The 14,346-nt window shown below is 38.7% G+C and overlaps 1 protein-coding gene across 2 annotated transcripts in view; it reads right to left on the bottom strand.

Moving 5' to 3' along the window:
- Positions 1-14,346, bottom strand: part of LOC137187455 (glypican-5-like) — a 60,213-nt gene that overhangs the window by 14,795 nt on the left and 31,072 nt on the right. For both annotated transcript variants that reach the window (XM_067596345.1, XM_067596344.1), the window contains one exon: positions 8,943-9,084. In XM_067596345.1, coding sequence (XP_067452446.1) covers positions 8,943-9,084 — 142 coding nt within the window. The remainder of the gene's footprint in view (positions 1-8,942; positions 9,085-14,346) is intronic.

The following is a 14,346-nucleotide window of genomic DNA, read 5'->3' as shown; positions in this document are numbered from 1 at the left end:
TGAGGCACATCTCCCACCCTAAGGATCTATCACTTTAACTCTACTGCTTATTAAGCATTGCCTCATGCTAAACACACACGTGCACACACACACACACACAGCATGTGAGCTCCATCATTTATGATTTCCTTTTTTATGCACACAGTGTTACTCCCTCTCGTCCTCTCAGGAGTAACAGTGTGTGTCCTATCGTATCTGCTCATGCCTATCTCCTTCCTCTCCTTGCTTGATTTCTTCGTGTGTGTGTGTGTTTGTTTGTTATATTGTGTGTACCTACAGTAGTCAATATACCCCGAACTGTGAGACGTGGGCAACAAAAACAAAATCAAACCACTGAAGGGAGGACAGAAAAATAGGAGCACTTAAAAGAAAACAAAAGATGCTAATGTGTTATGCGCTACTAATTTGATTTGCCTACTGGGAGGAGACATAATTGCTGCCAATATTAAGGCTTCCTTGTTTTGTTGGTAAAAAAAATAATCTGGGCGATATTACATTACAAAACATGTGCTAATTTATTCGCTTTATGGCCTTTAGGCAATTTGCTTAGCCCCACTCGTATTCCCAAAAGAAGTAGACCCATGGTATTATGATTGCTGTCTGTGCTTTGTATAATTAATGACCACGATGCCTTATAGATAGCCTTTTCAGATGAACCCGATGAAATAAGCTATAGTCATACTGATGTTTAAGATTCTAATGTATTACCTGGCCTTTGTTGTGCCACGGGTCTTGTACCAACCCCCCAATCACCCATCCAATCCCCACAATAAACTCTCCCCCTCCCCATTCCCATCCCATGCCTGCAATTGATTATCAATCCTTTTTTTCTTTATATTATGGTATGTATCTGCATAATTATCTATGTCATGTCTTTGTTATGTTGCGTGTAAATCAAATGTAAATATAAAATCATTTTAAAAAACACATTTGCTGATGCAACTTACTTAAATATAAAGATTTTTTAGGTTGCATTATAGTCTACTTGTAAAAATAAAATATTTTCTATGTATTTATTTTTATTGGTAAGGAACCATGTAAGAGCCACTTAAGTACATATTGGTATTTGTGTTCTGTATGTTTGTATTGTTTAAGTTCATGCAACAGTTTATGTATAGCTTATGTACAGGTTAAGTATGTTTTGAAAGAGTATATAGGTGGACTTTTCTAAGGTTATGTGTACTTTCTATTATTATTCTGAACATATATTCTTGTTGTTTGTGACAGTAGATTGTGCCATAAGGTAATTTTAATGTGCATGTGCAAAAATGCACTAAAAACATGATGTAGAGGAATCTGCAGATAAGTTGTGCTAAAAAACAACATTTGACCTTGCATAACGTGTATATCGTGTGTGCATGAGATAGAGGGTTATAACATGTGTGTTACAGTTTAGGTATACAACAACAAGTTAGTAATGTAGGCTTAATGTAACTTCAAATACATGTTTGTACGTTTTCCTTGTGTCCTTGTGATGTTTCACAAGAAAATTGGATTCAATTCAGTGGAACACAAGTCAAAACTAAGATACTTTGCAGATTAAGTGGCCCAGGGAGTTGGAACATGGTAAACCGGCCACTGTAGACCATGTGCAGTATTAAACATAATGTTACCATTTTGTGTACTGTACCAGAGTTAAAGCTTAAAGCTTATTTTCATCTGCAGTCCCTTGGAAGGTCACAATTATGTAAAATATATGCACAGTAACAGAACAGTACGAAACAAAAAAACAAACAGGGCACATAATACAAAGTAACACACAGAAGCACATCACACAAACTCACAATGTCAACTACAAATGACAATCATATGTTTGACAAATTAAAAGCAAAGCTATTTCTAAGAGAAAACCAATAAAATGAAGAGTAAGTAGTTACAGATTTAAATAGCTTTTAAATATATATTCATATGTTAGAGAGAAACTGCTTCAGTCTGGATTTCTTGAGTAACGCTGCTGTATCAGTGGGATACTGATTGCATTCAGAGCATGTTTTACACCCTAATGTTCTTCCAGCGCATGGATGTACAAAGAAAGCAGTTTCATTTTATAGCACTGATCAATCCCATCCAAAGGCTCGCCCTGGGAACTTTTATAGTCACCAGTGCAGATTAGAAGCCTCGCCAGACTTTTTATTGTTCTTTCTGGCTCCCTTCAGACAGCAATGGACGCTTACGAATGCAGATCAAACTGTCCTCAGGCAGAGGGGTAACATGTTCAAGCGCTGGAAAACACTGGCCTTTCCCTTTAAGATGAAATAGCTTCTAAAGGCTTTGTGAATCTGGCCCCAGGGAAGTGGGGGAGAGGCCAGAGGAGCAAGGCAGAGATAACGGAGGGAAGATGCATGAAGCAAGGCAATAAATAGAAAAATGGTTCAGCAATGTGCAATATCCTGTTGTATATCTGTATGATGCTTAGTACAGGTTTATGATAAGAACCAAACACTGACAGCATTTTATCTGCAAATTAAACTACACTTAACCTTATTCTGATGTACTGCAACATAAAGGAGCTAATAAGAATTTGTGCATGCTGTTACAGAAGACAGCATTCAAACCAGCCCACGGTCTTTTGAGGGAAAAGAATCGGTGCTTTCCAGACCGTACTGACATTAGCGGTTGTAATGTGACTCATGGATACCTGGAGGTTACGGTTTGCCCACTTTTTTATCCACCACCACATCACAGCTTGCAGCATGGCAATTACTGTGACGCAGCATATCATTTGTTACACCGAAGAAGAAGAAGAAGAAGAAGAAGAAGAGAAGAGAAGAGAAGAGAAGAGAAGAGAAGAGAAGCTGTGATTACATTTACATTATTGACGTTACAGGACCTGGATATGTCTGGGGAGACAGAGAGATCGGAGAAGGGGCAGTTGAAGAAGGGATTGTGCTGGTTTGAGGAGAGAAAATCAATCAGTTTAATCTTGGTGAATTCCAGAGGAGGGGAGGATGAGAAATGACTAAAGGAAGAGAGAAGAAAAGTCAAAACTCCCCGGCAAATAATAGCTCTGAAACAGACTGTGTTTGCAGTTTGTTTATAGTGGCATCTGTGACAGGCATTTGTGTTTTTATTATCTCATCACAGTGATAAATATAACTACTGACAATAAATAGCAAATAAAGTTCAGTATGAAAGGTGTATCTGACTGCTGATAGTAATGCAGAACTCCATAGACATTTCAGGATGAATTAGCAGGGCCTCTCCATGGACAGGACCTGCAGTTATATATAGCTCTGTGAATAAATATACTGCATATTTTTAACCTTCAGTATAACACTGATTTCAAGACTACGGTGTATGAGAACAAACCCATCTCTCTGGCTGGACTTCACTTTCTCTCTCTTAAATACCTTCATACAAAAAAAAAAAGACACAAACAGAGCTAACTTAAGCTTGTTGCTCTTAACTGCTCTTATGTTGAGATGCCTGGATTTTTCCTTTGTTTTTGATCTCTGAATGCTGTTTGCCAAGCGATTCTCCTTCTCTGGGATGGGATCAACATGCCTTGATGTGGAAAATGGACTTAAATCAAATAATAATAGGCTATGTACTGTCTCAGCATGACTAAAATAACTTTCCACTGTTACGTGTCCCGCATAAATAAAACACAGGGTTTGTCATTATGTTGTAGTTTTGAGGGTCGATTTCAACGGCTGGCTGATATCGCCGCAACACCTCATCTCCACCTCCCATCCTCCACTTCTACTGTCCCTTTCTGGTATTCAATAAAGCCCAAATGTCATGAGAATTAATTACAAGACAGGCAGAATATTTTCCTCATTTTACTCCACCCTGTTCATATCTGCAGCTGAGGGATAGAGGGAGAAAGAGAAGTTAAGCTCAATCATGTGTGTTCTTAAGAAAACAGCGGGTTGATATTGAGAAAGACATTGTAAGTCAAGAAACAGCGCTCTACTGGATCCGTTTCAGTCAGTCAGACAGACAACTGGGCCATCCATAAAATATACTGGATTACGCAGAACACACATAAGGCACATGTAGGGCATGCACACACACAAACAAGAAGTCATAAACATTTATTTGTGTGCGCACATACACATAACTCACAAACACTATCTTTCTCACGCAAGCATAATTCTGTTTCCATGCTCTTCTTTTCCTGTGGAATAATAAACTCCACATTTCAGCAATTCAGATTTAGAGAAGCGGTTTGTAGGCAGAATTTTAAAGAGAGAGAGAGTCAGAGAGCGTGGACAGGCAGGTTTAGTGGCAGATCTTTCAAAAAAAAAAAATCTAAGTGGCTTGCATTTGATGGTGTTTTATTCATACATTAACTCAGAACCACTGATTTAATGTACAGTCCAGGCATGAAAAGTACAAATAATTCAAAGAATAAACGGCTTGTTGTGGTCTGTGATTTGTCTGGTTTGGTTGATACTGCATCACACTTTCAGCTTCGGTGCTTGTGAGGCTTGTTTATATGCATAGAGATGCCAACGAGCAGAGAGACATGCAGAAAAATCCCCCTTTGTCACTCTTTATTGTGATTCTTTCTTCAGGAATTCACCGTGGCTTGGAAGATACAATCCCTGCACGCCCCCAGCTCGCTAAGTCATAACCAGCAATTTTCTCTGTAAATAGCCAGTGTACCAGTTTGAGGCCCAGTGGGAGGTGATAGTTTCCACAGATCTGACACATCAAGGTTACCGGGAAGGGTATGACAAATGTCACGACAAATACCTTACTTTTAGAGCCAGTAAATGAGGGGGCGACGCAATCTAACAAAGCAAACATTTAATCATACATGTGCTGTGAAGAGGTGTTATAAATGTTAAAGTCAAGTCTTGTAAAAATGAAAACAGCTTCCCATTCAAAATTACCCTATCAGTGTTTGCATGTTCAAAAAATAATGATGTTTTGCAAACAAAGCCATATAAATCTTGAATATAAATTATGTGCATTAACCATGCCAACCATTATTATTTTATATGTTTTGAATTGAAAAACCTTGGTTCACAATTGAATATCTAAAATTCAAGCTTAAATTCTGTTTGGTTCTTGTAAAACACAGACACAAAAAACAATAGTAATAAATATACTATATGTAGTAAATGTCATTAACATCGATACAGAGAGTTGACACTTTGGTACTTTATTTTATTGTGATTTTAATTTTGTGCTACATCAAACCCTGTAACTTCAGTGGAAATCTTAACCAACATGTACCTAAAGCAGGGGTTTCTACCTTTTTGCAACGTAGACTATTTATATATTGACAATGTTGTGGTGCGGTCAAGCATTTCCACGCATCATTCAGAATTTAGCAAGATAAGACTCAGAATAAGACTCTGATGACAGTTGTAGGGTTGTTTGCCTGAAGGCTCATTTAAACTGTATGATTTTTTGGGCTTTCTGGGATGAAAGCCGACGATCGTGAGCGAAACGTGGTAAAATCTTTGGATGTCAATCCAAAATGGTGGTCCTAGATCTCACTGTGAGACTTGTCAACCGACGACTTATGTGGAGCTTTGACAACCAAAAAACAGCCTGAGGCAAAATTCTGACATTGTCTGAACTTTAAGACCAAATTGTCGTAATGTGACTGCTGCTACTGTACAACCCACATCTACAAACCAACCAATCAGAATATGACATGAAATGAATCAGAATACACTGGCCGGCATGACATTTTGTAGGTGCCATTTTTTGAATAAAGTTTAAGGAAAAAACACACTTGTTCTCCTTAAAACAGCCATAGCACACAAAAACCAAAACAATGGAGGTGAATGGAGGTGTCATTTTTCTGCGCTATGAGCAGCGCAGAAAAATGACACGAGCTGATGACGTGTCTCCGCTTTCATGCACTTTTTTCTATTTACATCATAGCGCTACAATTCACCATGCATTGAGTGCACAATCTGACAGCCTCAAACTGATATAGTGCAGTCTGACACAGATTGTGACCGAGATTTTATTAGATCCGTCTCGCACAATGTGACACAATGCGCTAAACTTACAGGATCATTGTTGTTGCACAGTCTAAAAGCACCTTAAGTTGCCTGGGAGATCACTGTCAGTCAAATCACTCCTACCTCATAAAGCTCTTTCAAATTGTCTCTTCAGGTTTGTTTGTTGCTGGATAGTTGGAACAGTAACAGGAACACACTACTAGGGTTTTGCACAGGCCTAAGATTGAGACCTTTTTTCAGGACCAGTCGGATTCGTGAACAAAACTTCACACACCACATACAGACTGAGTTCCTGATGATGGACGGATTACCTCGCATATTGATGATCTAATTTAGTTTCGCACTCCTGACTCGAGCGATGACGAGGGCAGTGTACGGATAATGAATGCAACAATGACCTTTAAACCTATTACAGCCTGCCCTCAGGAACAGAGATCCCACTGCCCGATGACATCATCAGAGTGCTGACACAACCTCTTGTCATGTGTAATGAGGTGATGATGCAGAAGAATGAACCCTTGTTTAGAAAATCAAATTATCAATCCCATGAAGCAAGCACAGCTCCAACACGAGGTTTTTACTCGATTCAATACTAGAAAATTTCCATCCTACTGAGATGACAAAAACACCACCAACAAACGCTGTTATGACGTTATTGATTTGACCCCATAATTGGCCCGGGTCATCACCAATACGACCATAGAAACTCTGGTCGCAAACCACTTGGGTGTCATGGAAAGTTCTGTCACTATAAAGGTGGCCTGGGTCTTCTTGTTAATCAACATATGTGTTTTTCCAGCTAAAGATAGATACAGACTGTAAAGCTTTCCATAGCACATAAAGCAAGGGGCATCTATGGTACAGTATGTGAGCAACCTTTGAGGACTATTTGTCCTTCCAGCCTCTGTTTAACAGCGATCGCGTTTTCCGGAGTCTCCGGAGAGTAGTTACCTGTAAGGCAGGTGCTACTGTGCATGTGCAGGAACGCAGTTCTGTTTACAGAGCTTTGTTTACTTGTTGTGCTATATATCACAATCTCTTGACTTTATACTAAAGTCCTTTATAATGTACAATGTAGTGCAAAGTCAAAAAGTTGTGATATGTAGCAAAACAAAGCCAGTGAAGCTCCATAAACAGAAATGCATTCCTGTGCATGCGGTTTGTTAGCTCGTAAGTAGGATCGATTCATTGTTGTTTTGGCTGCATGAGATTAGTTGACAGTAAAAAAAACAAAGAAAAGTGGTAGCCGTATCCTTTAAGTTACTATTTAAATTGACACAGGGTGGGTTGTTAAAAGCCACCATTACTGTTTTTCAGAAATGATCTTATAATTTTGACTATTTTCAGGCTAAGAAGATTAAGAAATACATAAATAATATATATTTATGTTGGCAGATGACCTCAGTATTTCTAAAATTACGGCAACAGCCCTGGTAACCTATTTCAACTCGCCAATCAGAATGTAGCAATATACGAATTATTGTCATTCAAATCTGATTGACACAGTCCCATTTGTTAGCATATTAACAGAGTTTTTGAGTGTTTAACTTTGTTTATTTTTTAAGTCAAGAATCTTTAATGTTACAGAGAAATACTTAGGATGTGAAACTGAGCGCTTAGGTGCTATAAGACTTCATTTAAAAGTCATATTCAGTCAAAGAATCATGATTTGTTTTGGTTGTCTGAAGCTGATATGTTGAGTTGGCTTTTTAATGTGAAGGTTATAGTTCAGGCGAGAAAATGCATGGCAGCTACAAAAGCTACACTGTATATATCCTCACAGGACATTTCTGTCATGTGAATTGAATATTTTGAAATGTACTCCTTTTGAAGTCGTGGAACTGTACATCATGATTTGTCATGTGACAACCATGTCATCCTGGTTATTATTGTTGGCTAGTTCGCTGTAAGCCCATATGGCCCGGGGACCAGAATACGTGCAGGACACTCGAATAAACAAATCAATAAATCAATCATATTCCATTCATATTTTACAAGCCATTACTCCAACCTAAATAAAGCTGACCCACCAGGAAAGATGTTTTACATTTATAGTATACTTTAGGACTTGAGGACTTTAACTCCCTAAAGACCCTTAAAACATAATATTTGACAAGGACTATGCAATGTTCCGTAACAGAGCGTACTTACTGGAGAGGTCGGAACAATTTTAAGACTTAGTTTTTTGGGTTTTTTTGCTGAATCCTCTCTTTACCCCAATATAAGAAGGGACCTAGCACACATACTTTGTCAACCTGTAAGAAATAGCCCCTAAAATGTTTTCAGGTCAAGGACATAACATTTGGCCATTTAACCTCAACACAAAGTAACATTTTCTCATCAACAATTTAAATTACAGCAAATTTAAACTGCATTGACTCTGTGGGATTACCTCCAGGCTCAGATGGGTCCCCAGATCTCACTGTGACACCCATGTATTATGTATAAGCATATGCACGATGAATAAGTCAAGAGATAAATGAATAATTACAGTTTATTTTTCCATCTCTGTTTTTGGGGTGACCTGGTTGTTAGTGCATCCTTTATCCCGACTGAGTAGGAAAAAAAAAAAAAAAACTGCTGAGACCAGCATAAAGAGAGATGGAAAAAGTGAGAGAGGAACAGAGAGAGAGAGAGAGAGAGAGAGAGAGAGAGAGAGAGAGAGGACAGTTGAATCCATCTCTCAGTACTATCCCTCCCTCTGGGCATTTCCCTGCTGGCACAAGATATGTGGAGGCTGCAGCATTTTAAAGCCTCCACCAGACCAATGAATTGTGTGTGTGTGTGTGTGTTATTTTTTATTTGATGTGTGTCTGTGTGTGTATATACTGATGTGTTACGTATGAATCAGAATCTCAATATTTTAAGAAAATGACAAACTTGCACGTTCGCATCAATACGTATAATGTATTCGAGTATGTGTGGTCGAATGTTTGCTAATATTTGTTTATCCAATTTTGCGAGCGCATTCGTCTGTGTGTGTATGTGTGTGTGTGTGTCTGTGTGACTCACCGTTCTCTTCACCAGATGCTTCACAGCCATCTTCATCATCACAGTCGTCTCCGCTGCCTTTCTCTGTCTGTGCGCTCCCTCCCTCCTCTTCTTCCACCCTCCCTCTGGCTTTGCTCGCCCACCCGAGCTCCACTAACAGCTCCTAAATAAAACACACACACACACACACACATACAAATGTCCAAACATATTACACACACACTTCAAAAAACACCCGCTAAAACTCACATTTACAGTTTGTTTTACTTGGGGATGCAGAGGAGGAAAAGCTTCAACTCAAAGATTGCAGACATTACAAACAGCTAATAGCAATGAGTTAAAAGGTCGGAGACACAGCGTGCTCTGATGATACTTTAAAGATCCCCTCCAGACATGTATTAAGACATACAAATACTCTGCTTGAAACAATAATGTGTGTCTCATATGGTTTTTCCACATAAAAGTACAATTACCACTTTAAAATCCTTAAAATGACATCTACTCCTTTTCCCTAATTAGAAATCTATAAATATGCAAAATCTATTAATATTTAATTTCAGAAGTTTAACTCCTGAACAAAAGATGTCTTCTACTTCACTGTAAAGTCCATTCTCAGTGTATGTACACTGGAAGCTTCAAGTTTCCACATTACACTTGTGTAACTTGAATATTGAACTAGAATTGGCTTCCAAACTATTTGCAATGTCATAAATCATGCTCGTAGGCTTGCCCCTTAAAATCAGATTTTCAATGAGCACAGAGAAACTTTCCACTTTCAGCAGATGAATGTGAAAACAGTCTAGTGTCAAACTCTGCACATACATCATTCTGCACAGTGAAGCTCAAACATCCAACTGCAGGAATAAGAAGAAAAATATATTTTTGACTGGAGGGGGATTTGAAAGTATACTTTCAAGGGATATTTCAACATTTTGGAAAAGTACACTTATTTGCTTTCTTTCCAATTGTTAAATGAGATATCATCATCATTGCGTCTGTCCGAAGCCTGCAGCTAGTGAGCTTGCTTAGCATAAAGACAGAAAACATGCGACAACAGTTAGCCTCGCTCTGTCCAAAGATAAACATCTACCTCTTAAGCTCACTAATTAACATGTTATATCTTGTTTTACAAAAAAAATTTGTAAAAACAACAAGTTGTGGTTTTACAGGAGTTATGTGGTCAGGAGCAGTGACTTCCTGAAGTTTTGTTGTCACCATGAGGTTGCCAGGCAACCAGCAGAGAGTCCAGGACAGAGGCAGACTAGCTGTTTGCCCTTATGCTAAGCTAGGCTAACTTTCTCCTGGCTCATTAGTCTTGTTAATTGAAATTTTGTTCATCTTGAGTTTTTACCTCTCCTGCACAAGCATTGCTCACTTTGAATTCATGTATGGCTGAGTATACAGTATATAGGCAATACAAATGGATACACAAATCTAATCATATCATTTTTTTCTACAATAATAAAAAGTTTTTTTAAATGTGCTAACAAATGAATGATGAAAAGAACCGTCTTCATGTTGAACAGAAAGATACAGTAGAGAGTGTTATCAATTTTCTCATCTGCAGTACCAGTCAAAGGTTTGGACACACGTTCCCATTCACTTCACAAGAAAGTGCGTGAAAAACTTTTGACTGGTACTGTAATTCAAGGGGGCGAATAAATGTATTGACCCAAACGTGGACCTATTCATTTAATGATCAAGATACTAGAGCAATCACAAAAGAGAAGGGCAAGAACAAGAAGGAAGGTATTTTTTCTCTGTTACTTTATTCTCTGTCACACACAAATAGGTCACAGAGCACACTAAAGGGTAATTGAGGTCATGCTGAATCCATACTATCTGCTGCTCAGTTAAGTCACAGCGTAGATGCCGGAGCCTGTTACATAATTTGAATGCTGGATGAAAACCTCATGTTTCCTAACGCTCAACTTTCCAGAGACTGAAAAAAGATCTACGCAGTTTCCACCAAAAACCACAAAAAATTATTGGATATTCACACATACACAGTGACAGCAGTTTATAATTGGTTTACAGTGTGATGAATGTGTATTGTAGAAAGTCAAAGTGGGTAATATATAAATGACTGCTGGGGACAGAGATAAAGAAAATAGATATATGTGACATCTTATTTTATTTTATTTTCCCCTAAGATAACATTTTTATATACACAGATAGGCTGATGCCACAGAGATGGTAACATCTATCGTAATGATTTATATTACTTTCAATGATGAAATATGTCTGGCAAATTAAATACTACCAAAGGCAAAAGTGAGAGTAAACTTTTGTTTTTTTATAATTGTAAACATTCTTTCAGAAATTCAATCCCATGGATGGTAAAAGTAATTATACCACAATTTTGTTGTTGGCTTGCTGCTAGACAGCTAAAATCCATACGACTATCCAGGATTTAAAGATGGCTTACTCTGCCTTGCAAATGATAATCCCTTTAACACAAAAACATATGGTATAAGCTGTTACTATATTGTGGTGCCTGACTGAGCAGGCAAATACTATATGTATTTCCTCACACTATGACCCTGGAAATATGCAGCAGTAAACATACACATAGTTATACTGCACTGTATGTTTTCATACTTGAACACGAAGAAACATATGGAGTGGTCATGTAAACAGACATGACTACTATCACGACTGTCACCTCTGATTAGTTTTCATTGCTCATCCTTGCTTTTTTTCTTTGCCACTAACATCTCCTGTCATATCAGACCCTGCAACTCTCACCTGCCCTGCAGTTACCCTCGTTTTCCTCTCCCATTATCTCCCTAGTACCGGCCCTCATTTCCCAGTCATCTGCCAGATCGTCTAATGTACTCAGTCTTAGCCTTCCAGCACTCAGTCCTGTTTTTTGACCCAAGCGTGTTCCTGTTGTGTTTCAGCCAGCCTGCTCCTTGCCTACTTTGTTTGCCCTAGCTGACTGATTGCCTGCTGCCGAACCTCGCTTTGATTCAAGAGAAGAACTCTATGCCTTTTAAACTGCTGCATTGTTCTTGAGTCACATTCCTGTGCTCAGAGACATTACAACTACAGCATATGTGATTAACAAGCTGATCATTCAGCTGAAAATGACTTGCCCGGCCAACATTGTCATCCCTAGAGCCATGTGTCGGTCAGTCACTTGGCCCACCAGCTCTTGGATGGATTGCCATGAAATGTGACAGATATCTATGGTGCCCAGAGGATGAAACCTAATTATCTTTGGTGATCCCCTGACTTTTCGTCTAGCACCACTATGAGGTTCACATTTTGTGGTTTTAAGTGAAATGTCTCAGCAACTATTGGATGGATTGCTGTAAAATTTGGTACATATATTCTTGTCTCTCTAAAGATTAATTATAATAACTTTGGTGACCCCCTGACCATTCCTCTAGGGCCATCATCAGGTCAAAATATTTATTTATTTTATTTATATTTATTTGTACTTTATAACCAAATACCTGCAAAACTACTGACAATACCAACAGCCTCAGCTGTACTTTGTGTTTACTGCTAATTAGTAAATGTTAGCATGCTAAGACTCTAAACTAAGATGGTGATCATGATAAAGATTACATCAGCTTAACATCAGCATGTTAGCATTGTCATTATGAGCATGTTACCGTCATGGATACGCTCAGCATGCTGACGTAAGCATTTAGCTAAAAGCACCATTGTGTCTAGGTACAGCCTCCCCGCCAGCTCTAGACTATAAAGTCTTGTTATTAAGTATATGATACCAATTATATATGATGATAGCAACTGTTGTTCTGTCTGAGCGTGTTTACACAGGGCTGCCAACTTCTGACTTCAGCTTGGAGTGAGATTTGTTCCTGGGAGGGGTGGGGGGAGGGGTTTTGGTGCTTACTCACTGAAGATTGAAACATTGTTGACTAACGTTAGTATAACTGTAATGCAGACATAGTGAGCCGCACAGTGAGAAACATTGCTAACACCGCAGTCTCTCCAGAGTTGCTCCACTCTTGCTCAGAGGGTTCGTTGTTTGATCACAAAATCATTGTGATTGGCTGCTCCACTGAAACGTGCATCGCAATGATTATTGAATGAATATTGTTGCACGCTTTCGGTTCAAACAGATGATCGGTGCATTCACAGACCGTCTGTGAAAAGTGCTGCTTTGACCTTGTTACGGTCTGTGCCTCAGCCCATCTGAAAAAAACAACTGCTGTTCCTTCGTTTAAAAATCACAAATTTTACATCAGAGGAAGCAAAGATGAAAAAGGCATGTGTGTCGTGAGATCATGAGATCTGTGTCAATTGCAATATTGCAATAACTGGGTTTCTCATGTTCCATGTAAACGACAGAAGATAAGACTCAAAACTGGGATACTAGTGCCATGTAAACGCACTCAATGTTCGGGAAATTGTGAAAAAAAAACATTGACCTGACACTGTGAGGTATATCACTAATTACTATTTTTTATTTCAGGGACAAAATTGCAATTGGTGACATTCTGCACATATGTCTTAGGTTTGGACTCTTCTGGATAGATACAGGCTGTATGCATAAGGAGGGACATCTGGCCTCCACCATACAGTAGGTGTGGGGCAGCCTTGGAAACAAGGGGAACCAAGGTTATTATATGACAGCATGTCCAAGGGGATTAGAGACAGACTAGACTCTGTGTGGTGATTCACCATCATGTCATCAGACTGCAAATGAGGGCTGAGGGAGGACAAAAATACATTACAGCAATGTTTCCACCAGGACTGTGTTTTACAAGTCATGTGGAAAGGATTGAATCTAAACAGAATTTGGGCCATGCGACACTGAAACTCTGTAACTCGGTGAAACTAATAGACCTACAAGTTAAATTATTCAGCTCCAGAGTGGTCTGTCCTATCTAATTAATGGCAGGGGAAAAACTTAGTCAGTGGATAACATGAGGACTTTTGGTTATTTGATTTGTTTTGAAAATCTGTGCAGAAGAGTTGGAAGATGGAAAAATTAAACACGTCTCCTAAAAGCTCAAGGCAAGGAAGACAGGACTAATTCAAAATAATGAGGGATGGGAAGGTAATTAAAATAATTACTTTTCATTCCAACTATCCAACAATCAACACTTTAATTGGTAAGTTACCATTGTTAGTTTAAGATATTGTCTAAAAGTAAACAAAAATGATAAATGGTGGGCGATAACTTTACCACTTAACTGAGACATATCAGCCAAAACAATCAAGGATGTACGTAGCTTGTTCTCTGCTGTGTCGAAGATTAATAGTAACATATCATACAACTAGTTGCATGTACACATGTGCAGCCCTGTAATACCGACTTGACAAGTAGTCATTGCACACAAAAAAATGAAACGCAAGCCACTCAGGATGAACCCTCTATGAAACATTGCAGGGGCTGCCTTATACTGGTGACCAAGCAACTCCAACGTCAGAGAAAATGTGGATT

The sequence above is a fragment of the Thunnus thynnus genome, chromosome 8 (genome assembly GCF_963924715.1).
Source record: "Thunnus thynnus chromosome 8, fThuThy2.1, whole genome shotgun sequence".
Classification (NCBI taxonomy): Eukaryota; Metazoa; Chordata; class Actinopteri; order Scombriformes; family Scombridae; genus Thunnus; species Thunnus thynnus.
This window is presented reverse-complemented; position numbering and strand designations above follow the sequence as displayed.